The 18,766-nt window shown below is 43.2% G+C and overlaps 1 protein-coding gene across 2 annotated transcripts in view; it reads left to right on the forward strand.

Annotated features, from left to right (window-relative positions):
* LOC137310218 (adrenocorticotropic hormone receptor-like) overlaps positions 1–7,140 on the forward strand; it is a 152,039-nt gene extending 144,899 nt beyond the window's left edge. For both annotated transcript variants that reach the window (XM_067978138.1, XM_067978139.1), the window contains one exon: positions 3,376–7,140. In XM_067978138.1, the coding sequence (XP_067834239.1) occupies positions 3,515–4,552 (1,038 nt within the window). In that variant the 5' untranslated portion in view covers positions 3,376–3,514 and the 3' untranslated portion in view covers positions 4,553–7,140. The remainder of the gene's footprint in view (positions 1–3,375) is intronic.
* Positions 7,141–18,766: the final 11,626 nt, after the last annotated feature.

Here is an 18,766-nt window from a genome sequence, read left to right on the forward strand (position 1 = left end):
CCTCCTTAGATATGGGGGTGGAGCCAGAGGACTGGAGAATTGCAAATGTTACACCCTCGTTCAAAATAAAGGGCGTAAGGATAAACCCGGCAACTACAGGCCAGTCAGTTTAACCTCGGTGGTGGGGAAGCTTTTAGAAACAATAATCCGGAACAAAATTAATAGTCACTTGGACAAGTGAGGATTAATAAAGGAAAGCCAGCATGGATTTGTTAAAGGCAAATCATGTTTAACTAACTTGATTGAGTTTTTTGATGAGGGCACTGCGGTTGATATTGTGTATATGGACTTTCAAAAGGCGTTTGATAAAGTGCCACATCATAGGCTTGCCAGCAAAATTGAAGCCCATGGAATAAAAGGGGCAGTGGCAGCATCGATACAAAATTGGCTAAGTGACAGGAAACAAAGAGTAGTGGTGAACGGTTGTTTTTCGGACTAGAGGAAGGTGGCAGGACAGGTTGAGAAAGTAGTTAAAAAAGCATACGGGATCCTGGGCTTTAGAAATAGAGGCAGAGAGTACAAAAGCAAGGAAGTTATGTTGAGCCTTTATAAAACACTGGTTCGGCCACAGCTGGAGTATTGTGAGAGATTACACAAATTGGGGTTGTATTCTCTGGAGTTTAGAAGGTTAAGGGGTGATCTGATCGAAGTTTATAAGATATTAAGGGGAACGGATAGGGTGGATAGAGAGAAACTATTTCCGCTGGTTGGGGATTCTAGGAATAGGGGGCACAGTCTAAAAATTAGAGCCCGACCTTTCAGGAGCAAGATTAGAAAACATTTCTCCACACAAAGGGCGGTAGAAGTTTGGAACTCTCTTCTGCAAACGGCAATTGATACTAGCTCAATTGCTAAATTTAAATGTGAGATAGATAGCTTTTTGGCAACCAAAGGTATTAAGGGATATGGGCCAAAGGCAGGTATATGGAGTTAGATCACAGATCAGCCATGATCTTATCAAATGGCAGAGCAGGCACGAGGGGCTGAATGGCCTACTCCTGTTCCTATGTTCCTAATTCTGGGCAATGCTCTTTAGGAAGAATGTGAAGGCCATAGGCTGTAGAAAAGATTTACTAGAATGGTTCCAGGGATGAGGGGTTCCAGTTACATGGATGAACTGGAGAAGCTCGAGTTGTTCACCTTACAGCAGAGAAGGTTAAGAGGAGATTTGATAGAAATCAAATCATGAAGGGTTAAAATAAAGTAAATAAAGAGAAACTGTTCCCATTGACAGAAGGGTCGAGAACCAGAGGACACAGATTTAAGGTGATTGGCAAAAGAACCAAAGGCGACATAAGGAAAACCTTTTTTACGCAGCGAGTAGTTATGATCTGGAATGCACTGCCTGAAAGGGTGGTGCAAGCAGATTCAATCGTGGCTTTCAAAAAGTAATTGGATAAATGCTTGAAGGGAAATATTTGTGGGGAAGGAGCAGGGGAATGGGACTAACTGGAATGCTCTTACAATGAGCCGGGATGGGCTCAATGGGCCGAATGGAATCCTTCTATGTTGTAACTATTCAATGATTCTTCCAAGATTCTATGATTTAATTGAATAGTGGAACAGGTTGGAGAGACTGAGTGGCCTACTCCTGTTCCTAATTTCCTGTGCAGGCAAAGCCTTTACATCATGTCAAGTTTCATGTAATTATTGTCTCTATTTCTAATGTATCAGCATTGTTTGTAGGATGCAATTTTTTTCTATAAAAGCCGCACTAATCTAAACCTGTTGTTTAATTATTTTTCCATCAGATTAAGGAAGCTAAAGAAGCAAAGCTGTTAAAAACATATATACAATATACTTTGAAATGGTTGGTAAATGAGATCGAGGTAGTGATTGGAATTTTTCTTTCCCCCCGTATTCTCCCCTCCTCACCTCCAGCTCCATGAGTCCCAGCAACTTGCCAGCACCTCCTTCACATTAGCCTTTACAAAGTGCCAGCAGACTATTTAACAATCACAATCACATCACAATCATATACATATGCAATTTACCCCAGGTGCTCGTCTTACTGTCCAGGCCTCATAGCGCCCGAATTTGGTGGATTGTGTCATTAACATGGCCCAGTTGCACCCCCAGTGCATGCCGACCCCAATGGCAAATGGGTGGATACAGAACTGCAGCTGCAGGCCTGGCTGCTGCCCTCGAGGCCTTCTTGGAGAATAGCAGCCAGAAGTCCTCCAGATCTGAGGACCTGATGAAAAAATTGCAAAAGGAAAGGGGGCCATTAGCCTTGGTTTACTGCCGGACATCCTCAGAGGGTCTGAGGGCTTCCTATGCACAAGGCCCACCACCAGCTCCTTGGGACACCACTGGAAATGGGCCCTCCTGAGACAAAACCACAGTAAATTGAGACAGGAGGGCAGAAGTGCCGTCTCTCTCACCTCGTTACTGTGGCTGCCTTGACCCTGCTAAGAAATCACAGGATGAGGTAAAGAGGGCAGAGCCCTGACTGAACGGGTCTCTGCCTCCTATTCTGCTCCATAAAGACTAGAAAACGAGCAATACCCAGGCACTAGGGAGTGCAATATCAGGACCAATCTATCCAGTTAGTATTGATAAGGGAATTTTCAGGCCAGGTGTTTCCAGCTGTATTCCAAAATTTGAGCCTTATTGAAACTTCTTGAAGCAACAATAATTACCATTTAACCGTAATAAGGAGTGGGAACCCTGTGTGTGTTTGTATTTTTTATATTTTTTAATTTTGTTACAAGGAATTTAGGATTTTGTAGAATTACATAGAATTGTACAGCACAGAAACAGGCCATTCCACCCAACTGGTCCATGTCGGTGTTTATGCTCCACACGAGCCTCCTCCCACCTTTCTTCATCCAACCCTATCAGTATATCGCTTCTATTCCTTTCTCCCTCATGTACTTATCAAGCTTCTACTTATATGTATCTACGCTATTCACTTCAACTATTCCATGTGGTAGCGAGTTCCACATTCTCACCACTCTCTAAGTAATGAAGTTACCCCTGAATTCCTTATTGGATTTATTAGTGACTATCTTATATTTAAGACATCCTCTCAAGTGGAAGCATCTTCTCTACATCTATCCTATCAAAACCCTTCATAATTTGAAAGACCTCTAACAAGTCGCCTCTCAGTCTTCTCTTTCCTCGAGAAAAGAGCATCAGCTTATTCAGTCGTTCCTGATAATTGTACCCTCTCAGTTCTGGTATCATCCTTGTAAATCTCTTCTGCAACTCCTCCAGTGTTTCTATATCCTTTTTGTAATTTGGAGACCAGAACTGTGCACAGTACTCTAAGTGTGGTCTAACCAAAGTTCTATATAACTTTAACTTAAATGATTAACTTAAAGTTTAACTTAACTTAATTTCATCTTAAATATTTCTAATGTCCTTTTTCAGATACGCCTTCCACTTCCTGTTGCAGTGAAAACTGACAGTACGCAAAGCCGTGACCACAAGACAATTCCACGTCAAGTACTTGTTTTTTTAATCAGTTTGTTGAAGATTAATTCTCCTTGAATTTTACCTTTGACACCAAATGCAACAAATGGCAGGACTTAACATCTCACTGGGCACAGATACCAACATCCCTCCACACACAGACACCACCATCCCTTCTTGGCTGGCAAATAGAACAACGCCTGAAATAAATGGCAGCGGCCGTATGAATGTAAGTGATGTGAAGGAGTGCACCCAAATCCAAATCCCCACTGAGGTGTATCTCATCCTTGCAGGAGTAAGTTTGTTCGAGAACCTGCTGGTCATCATTGCAGTGATCAAAAACAGGAATCTACATTCTCCTATGTACTTCTTCATCTGCAGTTTAGCGGCTTCAGACATTCTACTAAGTTTGACCAAGGCCTGGGAAGCAATTACAATATCCATAAAAAATCACAATGAACATCTGTTCACTAAAGCCTTGTTAGATAAATTAGATGATATGTACGACTCACTGCTGTGTATTTCTTTCTTAGCCTCCATTTTCAATTTGGCAGCAATCACGACTGACAGATACATAACTATTTTTCATGCTTTGCGATACCACACTATCATGACAGGAACGCGAGTAGCTTTTATCATTGCAGGGATGTGGCTGTTTTGTACTTTTAGTGGCATCGTCATGATCGCTTTTGCCCATTATTACGCCATTGTTAGCTTCTTTATTATATTGTTCTTCATAACTTTGGTTCTTATTGTGTCCCTTTACATATACATGTTCATGCTGGCTCAAATGCATGCAAAGCAGATTAGAAACCTCCCAGGTAACACAGTTCATCGAAGAACCAATTTGAAAGGAGCCCTCACGTTAACTATCCTGCTCGGTATCTTTATTGCCTGCTGGGCCCCATTTTCCCTACACCTCACTCTCTACTTATTCTGTCCAGCAAACCCATACTGCACATGTTTTTTTACGTTCTTTCAGGTTGATCTAATCTTTATCATGTGCCATTCAATCATTGACCCTCTTATTTATGCATTCCGAAGTCCTGAATTATGCAGTACTTTTAAGAAAATGTTGTGTTGTTTCAAAAGACAGAGCTACTTTCGTGGCTCAGCGAGTTTTTCAAATGACTAGCTGAGCTACACAGACCAGAAAGGTCTAGATTTGGTCCCCAGTTTTTGCTGAGTTCTCTGATCTCAGGTGGAGCGGGTGGTATGGATGCTATAATTGGTAGCACTCTTGCCTCTGAGTCAGAAGGGTTCAAGTAATACTCCAGAGACTTGAGCACAAAATCCAGGCTGACACTCCAGTGCAGTACTGAGGGAGTGCTGCACTGTCAGAGGAGCCATCTTTCAGGTGAGATGTTAAACCAAGGCCCTGTCTGCCCTCTCAGATGGGGTATGGCACTGTTCAAAGAAGAGCAGGGGAGTTCTCCCCACTGTCCTGGCCAATATTTATCCCTCAACCAACATCACTAAAACAGATTATCTGGTCATTATCATATTACTGTTTGTGGGGCTTTGCAGTACACAAATTGGCTGCCACATTTCCTACATTACAACAGTGAGTACACTTCAAAAGTACTTCATTGGCTGTAAAGATTTTGGGATGTCCTGAGGTTGTGAAAGGCGATGTATAAATTCAAGTTCTTTCTTTGCAGTATCCCTGGGCTAGGGAAGAGAAATATCAGTTAGGGTTTCTACTCCTAATCAATATCTTGCAACTCCTGCTGGAAGTACGATACAGGTGTACAATAGGCAAGGATTGGGCTCAGCTGCAAAGGCTGCCCATACTCACTGTCAAGGTCCACATGTGAACAATGGCCACTTTGTCAGGATGCAATAAGATGGTCAGAGGCAATGGAACTGTACTTTCAGGAGAGAAAATGAGGTGAAAGGGCCAAAAAAAAACAGCAACATTGATGTTAATCTAATATAAGTAATGATTTTAAAAATCAATAAAATGCATTCAATTTTTGCAGAATATTATTGTAGCACGAAGGGTGCAGTATACACAGTGATGATATTGAAAGCTAATACTTACTGCTCTAAATAACTGGTCTACAGTATACACCAAAATGTTAGGTTTGAGAGATGATTTTCTGTGGCTCACTCACCAGGAGCATGACAAAAATCTGAACATTGCCCCTGATTCTCCGACCTTGGATGCGCATTGCCCATAATTTCCAGCAGGCACCTCTGATGGGTGAGACTCGCCATTGGACTCCCCATAAAGTTTCCACCATTGTGCAAAACGCTGATTGTTCATTGGAGTAAATCGATATCCTCCCAGTCTCTAAATCTGCTGTTCAGGAAGTCAGTAGTATGGTTGTCATTTTCTGAGCACGGGCTGGCGACAAGGAAGCTCACACACTGGCGGAAAAAACATGGGCGTTGTTTGTCATTTTCCATTCAGCACCCCCCCCATCCCACACCACACCACACGACTGCACAATTGATAGTCGACATGCCAGAGAGTGGACAGTACCAACTAAGATGCGGCAGAAGCAATTGCAGGGCCATCCCATGAACCAGTATAAGGAGGTATAGGAGCACTTGAATCTCAAGTGGCTCCCAGTGAAACCCTACAGCCAGTTAGCTCACTTGCCCCATCCAATAGGTCAGTACAGGTTAGGCGTTACAATTTGCACACTATGTCCTTAAGCGGAAACACCCTGGGAAAAGGCACTAACATCACTGATACATGATGCTGGACTATGGGTCTACAAATACCAACCGCCTTCCTATACCTTGCTCCCATCACCATTCATGTATGAGCCTTGACAGTGAGTCCCAGCCAAACCCAATCTTGTCCTCACCCAACATCCACCCATACCTACTTCCACCAGGGGTACCTGTATAGTGTCCAGCACTGGTAATTCTGGCTGATTGTGCCTTCTATAATCCCCACTACTGTCACTGAAATCATATAACTCAGCACAGACCCATCCTGGTATGTATTTCTCAGAGACACCAAGCCGTCTAGGAAGTGTATTTTTTTAAATACCATAATTTATGAGTGGCAAATTTAGGTTGTTATGCAACCAATGTTGTAATTACATACTTGAAAGGGGAAGATTTGCGGGGCTATGGGAAAAGGACAAGGGAGTGGAACTAATTAGATAGCTCTTTCAAAAAGCCGGCGCAGGCACGATGGGCCGAATGGCCTCCTTCTGTGCTGTATTATTCTATGATTCTACTACGCTCCCTGTTCAGACAGGATGAGCTGTGTTGGAAGTTGGTATTGTTCCTTGAAGTAAAGACACATATATCTGTCACTGTTGAATTTAGCATATTTGTCTATGAAAATCATTAGAGGAAGTTACCTTCGAATTTGATGTTAGGCGTACGGTAGTGCTGTTGTCAAATCATATATTTGTGACATTTTGAATTATTTATAATTAATGCAGAATCAGCAACATGTTGTTAAAAGTACCACAGCCTGCGAGCTTTATTTTACATAATGGCATGATTGAACTCCACCAATGTATTTGAGAGTAATTTATTCATATTCTGCTCTTATATTTCATACTGATTTTTAATTCAACTATTAAACAGATGCAACAGCCCCAGTGCATGAAGGGAGCTCATCTTTCTTGCTTTGTACTAGTCTATTAAGCAGATCAAAGAATGTTCCATAATATTTACATTTCATTTAAATTTGCATTAAGGTATATTTAGTCACAATTTCAACAATATGATTCAATAAAGGACCCTTAAAAATGCTTGTATACTTATTTCTAAAAATTGCTGCAAGGCACCAGAATCTTGCAATGAAGCTCAATGCAAGCTTCAGGAACAGTATATGATTTAACCCATTAACTCTCGCTCTGTGATCAGGGTTCCTGACAATGATAGGCCTGCAGCTAACCTTCTACAATCTTCTGGAGCAAGGCCCAGCCAAGGGACGAGCCATTCAAAAGGCTAAGAGCAAGATAACCATGTGCTCCCATCCTCTGACAGGCATCCAATTATGGTCCCCAACAAAGGAAAATCAGCCTGCTCATCTCTACCTTTATGACAGTGCATGAATGAAGGGTACTTGGAACTAAGGAAAAAAGCTGTGTTTCAGCTGGGCTCAGAAGTAGCCCTCTAGCAGGTTGTGGGTTCAAACCCCACTTTAGGACTTGCTGTACAATGAGAAATGTTGGGCATCATTTTAGCACCCGCTATCGGGTGCGTTCCTGGCAGGGCGGGGGCTCCGAAAATTGGGGAATCCCGGAGCGGGTTCGGAGCCCGGCTCCAACCCGCCCACTTCCGGGTTCCCCACTGACGCGCCGGCGTGCGCGCGCAGCCCCCGCAGGTGGGAATCCCGCAGGCAATTAAAGCCAGCAGGATGCCACTTGAAAGTATTTATGTTGCTTGTTCAGGTCGTTTACAGACCTGATTGAGCTGTTTTATTAGGAGGGATGGGATTTTACACTGAACTGAGACTGTTTCCCATACTGGGGGAAACACTCCCAGTTCAAACGGAGGTGTTTCAGCCAGCAGCCTGTGGCAGCTGCAAAGGTGCATTCGACAGGAGGCCACTCCGTCACATTGGACAAAGTTTGGCCTCCACCACCCTCCTCCTAACAAGAAAATTCACCGACCTGGAACCGCAACCCCGGTGTGAGGACACACTTACCTACCTTGCGGACCCCCTCAGATGTACATCTTCCGGATGGGGGCTGCCGTAGCTGCAGTCATGACCTCCTCGGAGGGCGAACAGCCTCACCAGCCTCGCCGGCCAAGCCGTCCACCTCTGACACGTGGAGCTCCACAACACAGTGCTGTGACACATCCACCTGTACAGCAGGAGGGAGGGCAACCGCAGAGAGAGATGCGTCGCAGAGGGCACTACCCTCGCCACAGGGTCTACAGACCGAGGCTCAGCTTCCTGGACCTCTCTGAGCAGCAGTGCACACGGAGGCTCAGAGTCACTCGACATGTAGTCGTGTACATCTGCAGCCTCCTTCATGCCGAGCTGCTCCCGGTTGGCCCGAGCACCATCTTCTTACCTGTCGCTCTCAAAGTCACCACTGCCCTCAACAACTTCTCCTCCGCATCCTTCCAGGGTGCCACCGGGGACATCGCCGACGTCTCTCAGTCGTCTGCACAAAAGAGCCCACCAAATACACCTACACCCACTCTGCAGTGACACAATGGGTGGCATCAGTTGTGGGTCTTCATAGTGATCCTCAGGAAAGGGCATTATTGCACAAACCAGACAGGATTCGCAAAGGCGTGGCAGTAGTGGTGCCAATATAATATGTAATGCGAGTTGGTCAGAAATTAAATATAAGTAAAAACCATGACAAACCCTCAAACACCCTTGTGCATCCCCTTCATGCTCACGACACGTTTGCCTTACGCTGCCTAGTGCACATATGTGATGCATGCCCTGTGGCTGCAGCACAGGTAGTGGCAGGTTGAGTGAGGCTGACTGTGAAAGAGATGCACGAGAGGGTGAGTATGAGATAGAGCCATGAGATTGTATGAGGATTGGGTTGAGTGGTAGTGGCGGGATGAGTACTGGCGAGGTGAGTAAGTGCAGGTAAGATGAGGATGAGGTTTGAGTGGGTATGAGGGGTGATGTGACAGAGTAGTGTTGGCAGTGCAGAAGGAGATGTGGGGTGGGGGCGGTGATGTGGCAGATGGAGTGTAGGGGAATGAATAAGTGTACTCAATTTGGCTGACCTACTGAGGTAATTGGAGCGCCTCCTGCACTGTATGCAGGTGGGCGATATGTTGGTGATGCCGGTGACCTCCTCTGCCACCTCGAGCCAGGCCTTCCTGGTGGCAGAGGCAGGCCGCTTCCTCTCGCCCGCCGGGGGGAAGATCTCTGTCCTCCCCCTCCTCCTCACCCCATCTAATGATACCTGGAGTGAGGCATCATTAAACTGGGAGCAGCCTTCCCCCTGGGCTGCTCCATGCTGTAATTTTTTCTATTTGTTGCAGCATCTGTCAGTGGAGGACTTCCCCTTTAAATAGAGCTCCTCCAGCTGACAGATCTTACTGCGCATGCGTAGCCCGCCCGACGCGCAGATCAGCAGCGGGGAACCCGGAAGACCAGGTAAGTGGATCCAATTAGGCTGCCATCACGCGGGGGGCAGACTAATTTCACCGGGCGCGTTACCCATGCGCCCAATAGCCCCCCCCGCCGCGAACCCGCAGCCCTGGTAACATCGAGCCCGTTATCTTTCAAATCAGATGCTAAAGTGGAGCCCTATCCAGATGGGTGGAAAAGATTGCCTGGTGCTATTCAAAGAGGAGCAAGTGAGATCTCCTGGTATCTTTGGAAAATTTTACACCTCAACCAACACCAACAAGACAGTTTAATGGTTATTCATCTCATTTGCTGTTCATGGGATGTTGCTGTGGGCAAATTGGCTGCTGCATTTACCTACACATTAACAGTGATTACACTTGCAAAGGGCTGTGAAGTGCTTTAGAACATCTTGAAAGGCGCTATGTAAATGTGCATTTTTCTTTCAGGAATTGGATCTATTATTCAATTTTTTTTCCCCTTGATCCTGATTCAATTTAAGGTGACACTCTGCCATTCAATTTAGTACCTGAGAGTTTCCGATAACTATTGTATCTTGGAATGTATAAAGGGAAAAATGAACTGCCCAGTACCTGGATGTAGATTATTATTGGCTGTCTACCTGTTCTCTTAAAAGAGTGTTGGCATGGATCAAAAAGGGGGTGAGGAAAGCTCATTAAAAATAAGGCAATCAAATTTGTCGTCTTAAATCAAATACAAAGCATATTTAGATCTAGCACTAGATTTGAAACTGGAACATTGGTTCCAACACTAAGGAACAGATGTTGGATTTTGATGAATTCATTAATCAATTATGAGTTCACTTTTTCTAGGTTTTTGAAGATACGGCTTCAGAAGACGAGACTGATTTGCATTCTGAATTTAAAGACCTGTGGTTGCTAACCAACTGCTTATTGTCGGAATTTAAATTTATTAACCTGCTAAGAGGTTGCTTCCTCCAAACGTATCATCCTGTCCAGCTTACAATAGGGCCCATTTTTCTCATTACTGCAAATAGGGAACTCTCAATTCTCAGGTGCTGGAAAGACAAAAAGGGGATCCATTGCCAGATCTCCGCCCCCATCGCTGCTGTCCCAGGACTTGCTGGCTTCCCCAAATGGGCATTACTGGATCTGCACCTGCAAGCTCAGAATTAATGATGCAGCATTCACAACCCTCCCGTCTCATTTTCCTGTATTTCCATCCATGAGCTGCCCAAATCCAGGAACCTTTTCATATCTGGCTCCTTGTTACATATTTTGGGTCTGCTGTAGACATTCTGTTGGATTCATTGTCCCCAATCTCTCCGATAAGCAGGTCCCGCATTGCTTACGATCCAGAGTTTACCTTTACTGCCCGATATCCAGTTCTACAATATCGTGAACCACAGGCATAAAAATTAAACCCCTTATTATATGAACTGAATAGTGTAATCTCACACGTTCATTACATGAACTTCTCCAATCTTCCAAAAGGCAGTCTGATGACCATTTTACAGAGATGAGGCCAAATATAAATTAACAGGGGGATTTGCTTTATAATCAGTAAGTTAACGAACAGAGTAACATTTTCAAACAAATTACAATTTATTCCATAACACTCCTCGTAACATTAAAAATAACAAAACATTACATAGAATTTACAGCACGGAATCAGGCTATTCAGCCCAACTTGTCTATGCCAGTGTTTATGCTCCACATGAGCCTCCTCCAACCCTACTTCATGTAACCCTATCTGCATATCCTGCTAGTCCTTTCTCCCTCATGTATTTATTTAGCTTCCCTTAAATGCATCTATACTATTCGCCTCAACTGCTCCATGTGGTAGCAAGTTCCACATTCTATCCACTCTCTGGGTAAAGAGGTTTCTCCTGAATTCCTTATTGGATTTATTAATGACTATCTCATATTTATGATCCCTAGTTTTGGACTCTCCCCCCACCCCGAATGGACCCCGTCTCTGTTGGCGGGCTAAATACAACTTTTATGACCAGCAATTGCTCCAATCCTGACCAGCACCTTCAAGAGACCACTCCGATTCCCTATGTCTGTCTCCCTCACCAGATCTTCCACACTGAGTCAGATTATGTTTTAATGTATCCTTTGTTTCCTAGCTGAACAGGAAGCCAGGAATTTGACCTTGAACCCGGCTCCCAAGGATTAGCCAGCTGAGCTGTCAGTTAAACTGGTTTCCACCTTCCTGAGTGAAGGCTCTCAACAATAATAAGTTTGAATGATCACCAACTTCATTGTCTCAAGCAACCTGAATAAACAATTCATCTGAATCTAATCCACGTTTCCCAGAAGCTGTGTGTTGCGGATTTAACCTCTTGTAAACTGAATTGGCTTAATATCGTCATTTTAATATAGAATTATACTGGATCCCTCTGTGGAAAAATAGTCAAAAATCTTAAAATATGGCACGCCTGTCACATTATTTGATTCTGCACAGAATCTATTATAAAATGCAGATCTCATCTTAGGCTCACCCACTATTACCTTGTTATTTAGACCATCAATGAGTTGAATCAAATCCAACCGACAGTCCGATTTTGAAGGTTGATAATAGCATCCTTCAATTTCTTTTTAATCAGGACCGTCTATTTTGCTGTGATTTGGTACCGGGGAGCTTCAGTCACTTTTTCCTGGGTAATAGAGATTCCACAACTAGTAAGTTTTTTCTACAAAAGACTGAAGCAAGACTAGTTGAGACTAATTGGATAGCTCTTTCAAGGAGACGGGCTGAATGGCCTCCTTCTGTGCTGCATGATTCTATAATTCTATAAAGACCTCATATAATTATTTGAAGGCTTTTTTTGGCAGAAGGCTGGTACAAGAATGAAATGCAATCACATGAAACAGTGGGCGCTCAGCGCTCTTACTGCATCACTGAGGATATTGTAATGTAATCCCCAAAGCAAAAAAACACTAAGGCTTCTGAATTAGTGACGGGTTCCATCAAATGTAAATGGAACGAGAAAATAACCAGCTAAATGGTCACCCAACTGCCATTCATGATGGAACATGCGAATTATTCTGTTTGATTCTTGAATTGTCACAAAATGTCAGAGCAGTAAAGGTTTATCTATGAAAAACAAACCATGAACTGACTGAATCTGATTTATATTTACTGATAAGGAGTTACATTTCTCCTTCAGCGTTCAAGCACTGATGGAATTCTCTGATGTACCTCAAGGGGCGATAAATCACTGAGTTCTAGAGAAGACACCGTAAATTCCCAATCTATGTAACTGATATTGAAACACAGAATAGAGGGTCGTGAGACTGTTACGGCTGATGGTACCAAGTAGAGATTTTCCTATGTCTCTTACCCAAGCTTGTGGAGTGACTTAGAGATGCTTCTCCCAATTGGGAAAACAAACGCTAGTGTGTCTGCCAGCCATGGCTCAATCGTTAGCACTCTTGCCTCTGAGTCAGAAAGTTGTGAGTTCATAATCACAAATGTAAGGACTTGCACAACACCAGGTTATAGTCCAACAGTTTTCTTTTAAATCACAAGCTTTCGGAGCTTTCCTCCTTTGTCAGGTGACCTGACGAAGGAGCAAAGCTCCGAAAGCTTGTGATTTAAAATAAAACTGTTGGACTATAACCTGGTGTTGTGCAAGTCCTTACATTTGTCCACCCCAGTCCATCACCGGCATCTCCACATCATTCATAATCCCACTCCAGGGACTTGAGCATAAAATCTAGGCTGACGTCCACTGCAGTACTGAGGGAGTAATATCGTTTTAAACTCTGTATTGTTACTTTTTTCTAATATTTAATACTATTGCATGTTTGATTTAACTGTTAATAAATGAGACATTGATTACCATTTGGTGTCATGTCCGAATCTGTTACAAATTGGTGACCGGGGCAGGACGCGACTAATCAATGGGTTACGTTGACATAAAATCAAGCGTCTAAAAGAAAATACATTTGAAAATCGACAGACTTAATTTGATCACAAAAGACGCGAATTGTTCAAATTCTGGAAGCGAGTATACTATCACTTTTAGTATAAGTGATCATGGCAAGTGTCCACGAAATGTTAGAAAAGAAACTGAAAAAGAAATTAAAGGGGTCCGAGGAACCTTTAGAATTGATCTCCAAAATAGTGGAGGAGGATGAGATTATGAGATGGCCATAGAATGGGAAGAAGATCAAGTTCGAAATAGATGAAGGCGAGAGTTGGCAAAAGGTGCCTTCTGTGGGCGGCAAACTTGTGTGCACTTAAGCGTGAGGAACATATTAAACAATTAAAAGAGGAAAATGGAAATCAGTTAGAGGAAACTAAGAGACAGTCAGATGAAATCGAGAGGTTGAAAGAACGTCTGACTGATGCCATGACTATGCCAGAGAGTTCACAATTGCTGGCTAAAACTGCGACAGCACAGGGACCACAGAGTCAGAAAATATTACAAGAGAGAGATAGACTTACAGAGAAAAATGGGAGACCAGAGTCGGAACTCGTCGACTGTAGAGGGGCTTTAAGGGAGGCTCTGTGTCAACCCATAAATTTAGTAGACCACACACGGTGTAAGTTAATGATTCAGGAGTTACGGGGCAAATTGGGATGACAAGGGGCTGTCGTGACTACTGGAGGAACAGAGGGTCGTAACAACAGATGTTTCCGATGTAAAAAAAATGGGCATTATGCCGCAGTCTGCTGGAGTGATGTAGCACCCACCTGGCAGAGAAACAATGAGGGAAATCGGACCATGATTCTCCAAAAACCGGAAGGGGTGGAACAAAAATTAGATAAACGAATAACCCTCCTGATTACCCAACAACAGAACTGGTTAGGCGGTTACCAAGAACTGTTGAGTGTTAAGAGAGATAGTATACATACAATGACCCAAGCGGGTGGTGATGGAGTCAAGGTAGACGGGGAAGGGTTGGCCAAGGAGGTTGCAAACTATCGTTCCCCAGACAACACAATGACACAAGGAGCCGATGATGAAAATAAAGTAGATTTGATGGCTTAGATGAGGAAGTAGAAATGAAAGTGGCAGAAGTCAAAGATGCATTTAAGCAAACACAAAGCTTGTTACAGGATACGAAACCAGAAGGGAGAGTGTCAGTTGTAGAGGTTCTGGAAAGTGAACCGGGAAGTCAGCATGATGGGCTCCTTCTGTGCCGTAAATTTTTCTGTATTTCTATGAAAGGTACTGGAATTCTCGACTGGGTCCTCAGTACCCCCTTCTCATCCATAATCTATGTCACTATACTCCTTCCTTCCACTAAAGGAGAAAAAGGAGAAAACTTTTAAACAGGAGAGCCAATACAAGCCTGATAAATGGCCTTTCCCATCTGACATTTTAGATCGTAACAAAATTGAGTTAAGTAGGAAACATCAGAGATTGAAAATTCAGATGAAAGATAAAGGATAGTTGATTTAAAACAGGGAGAAAAAATTAAAAGGGAAGATTCCGTCTCTCCGACTGTTACCAGCTACTGAATTTTTCTTTAGTTTTTAGTGTACTGTCTCTTTAAGTGTGTTGCACTCTGCAACATGCAGGCTGCAGCTGGCTCTGTTTCCTTATCTTTTCACAGAACTGACGTAGTGTTAGCCCATTGTAGTCCCGGTTGTTTCATGTAAGCATTTCAATTATTGTGTTTTCTCGAAGCACATGCTGCCTTACGTGTGTTGGTTGTTTTCTGTGCGTGTGTTATTTTTGAGACATGATGTGGAGATGCCGGTGATGGACTGGGGTTGACAATTGTAAACAATTTTACAACACCAAGTTATAGTCCAGCAATTTTATTTTAAATTCACAAGCTTTCGGAGGCTTCCTCCTTCGTCAGGTGAACGATGTGAAAAAGTTCACCTGACGAAGGAGGAAGCCTCCGAAAGCTTGTGAATTTAAAATAAATTTGCTGGACTATAACTTGGTGTTGTAAAATTGTTTACAATTTTTGAGATATTGAGTCCTTCTGTTTTTGGATTTGAATTGGAGTGATTGAAGCTAGCTGCAAATTATGAAACTGGTTTTCTGTGGATGGCCACTACAGACAGCTGGTGATGCAAATCATGTGAATTAATCCCTCGGTGCACAACTTGGGATTATCATGTAAAATTTGGCATTTTCAGAGTTCATAACCCATTACAGGAATCAATATTTTTAAGGTGCTTGAAAGCATGAATATGGTTTTTGAGTGTGTTCATTTCAATTTAAGATTGTGCCCCCAGAATATGGGAGTTTTGAGGAAAACTTTTGTGCTTTACATTTAAATTGAAGACGCATGGAATGGGTTTGAAAGCACTGTTTTTTAAGTTTGGTTACTGCAGTCAGAGATTATTCCTGCTCTGTTAAACTTTTTCTTCTGTCTCTTTTGTCTTCTGATTTATGTAATTGAATGTATGTAGATTTTTATCACACTAAGAGAAATGGTGCACAGTTTTACTAAGTGCAATCAGGAAGATATTTAGGTAAACTCACATAGAGACAATGGGAACATGATAAAACAATGCACAATTAGAGGAATTACTTAAAGGAATGAATAGGCAGGCGGGGGATGTTGTATCAGATCAAGGTGAGTCCCTTTCCTATGTTCCTATGTTCCCTGGTTTCAATAAAAGAAAAGGCAGAAAGATTAAAACAGATTAGGGATATTGGCAATCATTCAGAATAACAGACTATTAAGGACAACTGATCTCAAAGGCAATTATATATGAAGGGTTTCTACTTAAATCAGATTCAAAAAGGGGTTAAATAGTATTAAGAAACAATTGGATCCCAAATTTTATATGAGAGAAACAGATGATAATCTGGAAATCAGATGGGAATATGGATTGGTGTAAAGTGCTAAGAATTGGATTAGTGTTTTATGCCAAGAAGCTTTGCAAGCAGAGTGACATTATTTCACTTCTGATCCCCATGGTAGTGGTGATACCACTGCTATTTTTGCTTTACACCAACCATAATTACTAAATTGGAGCTAAAATATTGGTGCTGTTAAGGCCACAATGTTACAAAAATGCAAGTAAATATCACCCTCCAGACAGGAAGCTTATGAGCGGTTGTAAATTTGGGCCACAAAGGCATCATGTGTACTTAATCATGCCATCAGGAACGTTAGATGGAGGTAGGGCCACTTAGAACTGATCGATTCTGTCCTTCAATAAGGCTATCACTGATTGGTTGGTTGAGGGAGCTGCCTCAGGAGCAGTGTTTTAACAGGTTAGATATAGAAAATCAGTATTATCATCAGGGAAGACTGACAGGACAACTGAAGAAGTTATTAACCAAAATAAATGAGGGTAACCTGGACCTGATCGATGAAGGTTCAGAGGGTCTCTTGTCTTTTAATGAAATAGTCCAGGTGTTCATGCAATTCGGGATAAGATTAACAAAATCATTTACAATCAAGAGACCATTGCGTCTCTAAGGTGGTGGTGTACAGCATTTATTTGAGCCAATGGCAAGAGAGAATAATAGAAGGGCTGAGAGACAAAGTCAAGGAAAAATTATCCACTTAGATAACGGATGAACAATTAATTAAGCGGTCACCCAGCGAAACTAACCTGTGTCTAGTAAGTCGCTTTGCGAAGGTGCATATTGCCAAAGTGCCTTGCAAACAGCGTGAAGCCCAGGAATTTTTTGGGCTATTGATTGAGCTCCCTAGACTGGGCAACCAATCTGGCCTACCTACTCACATTGCTTACCAAGGAAATGGGAAATACAGTTACACGACTACCGAGAAGACCTTCACACACGGAGGTAGAGAGTGTCCACTAGCATGGCCCATGGGATGTGTAAGTCCCTCCCATGAGTACGAGCTAGGTTCTCATTGGGTCGTCCCAGTACTGTAGTTGATCATGACATCACTAGACTGCAGATCCGTGGGGACTTGATGGAGGAAGCATTACAGGTTGTATTTTGATTTGGGCACCCTATTCCCCCTTTATCATTTAGTCTTAAAAGCGTCTTGGGTAGAAGTGCTACCTCTCAGAAACATCTGGTCAAAATGCAGCAGGATAACAAGGAAGTAGAGAAAGGTATACCAACCCTTGGGGCCAGGTCATGGTGGGAGAATGTCTATAATGCTGGTGAATCCCCATGGGCATGTTTAGCGTCATATGCTTTTCTGATCATACAAGTTCTGGTTACCAAATCACTAATTAGGCTCTAAATTGGGCCGCGTAGCGCCCGTTGTGTAGGCGCTACGCGGGCTCGGAAGGACCTAAAATGGCGTCCGGAATACGCACGCCCACTTCTTGCATGACATGCACTGGAAGCCATATTGGTAAAGGCGTTCGTGCACGCACAGATAACGAATACCGGCAGCATGTAAAGTAGAGAGAATATGCAGTGGATCAAAGTGCAACACTGATTTAAAGGGACAGATGCGATTTTGGAACTCAGCCAAGGCACTGTCTTAACCTCGCACAGCTGAACAGGTCGTAAACAGCATGGAAGACCCCCCCCCCCAACAGCGCTATTTAAAGGGATCATGCAGGAGTTACAGGTTAGTTGTCGGAGTATTGCTTCTGGCTGCTGATGCATTTGTACCTATTTTTGGAGGTTTCCTATACTTGATTACAAGGACTAGGTGACATAACCTAAAAGTTAGAGCCAGGACTTACTGGAGTGAAGTTAGGAAATGCTTCAACATGCAAAGGGTGGTAGAAGTTTGGAACTCTCTTCCACAAACGGCAGTTGATGCTAGCTCAATTGTTAATTTTAAATCTGAGATTGAAAGATTTTTGTTAACCAAAGGTATTAATGGATATGGGGCTAAGGCGGGTATATGGAGTTAGGTCACAGATCAACCATGATCTCATTGAATGGCGGAAGAGGCTCAAGGGGTTAAATGGCCTACTCCCGTTCCTATCTTCCTATGTTCCTATAATAAAGTTTCAGCACTCTACAGGGAGTGGGCTGGCTAGCTGACAGGCAACAGCAAGGGCACTGGCAGAGTGGCAGGGGTGGGACAGGAACGCTGTCATCCTGAGAGGGGAAGCTCACTCACCTGACGAAGGAGCAAAGCTCCGAAAGCTTGTGATTTCAAATAAAGCTGTTGGACTATAACCTGGTGTTTTGCGACTCCTTACATTTGTCCACCCCAGTCCATCACCGGCATCTCCACATCATGTTCCATGGAGCCACTGCCACTTACTGCCTCCTGTTATGCGCCACCTTCTCTTGCAAGAAAGCAGAACGTGTGATGGTGAATGTCCTGCAAGATGTTTGGGTCATGTGGCTGTCATGGTTGAATAGCCACCAGTGTGTGTGACCTGTGAGTTGTGGATGTGTGGCTCGTAACAGTGGTAATATGTGAGGGTGAGGGAAAGCTTCTGATTGAAAGAGTTGAGTAC

The sequence above is a fragment of the Heptranchias perlo genome, chromosome 3 (genome assembly GCF_035084215.1).
Source record: "Heptranchias perlo isolate sHepPer1 chromosome 3, sHepPer1.hap1, whole genome shotgun sequence".
In the NCBI taxonomy this organism is placed as follows: Eukaryota; Metazoa; Chordata; class Chondrichthyes; order Hexanchiformes; family Hexanchidae; genus Heptranchias; species Heptranchias perlo.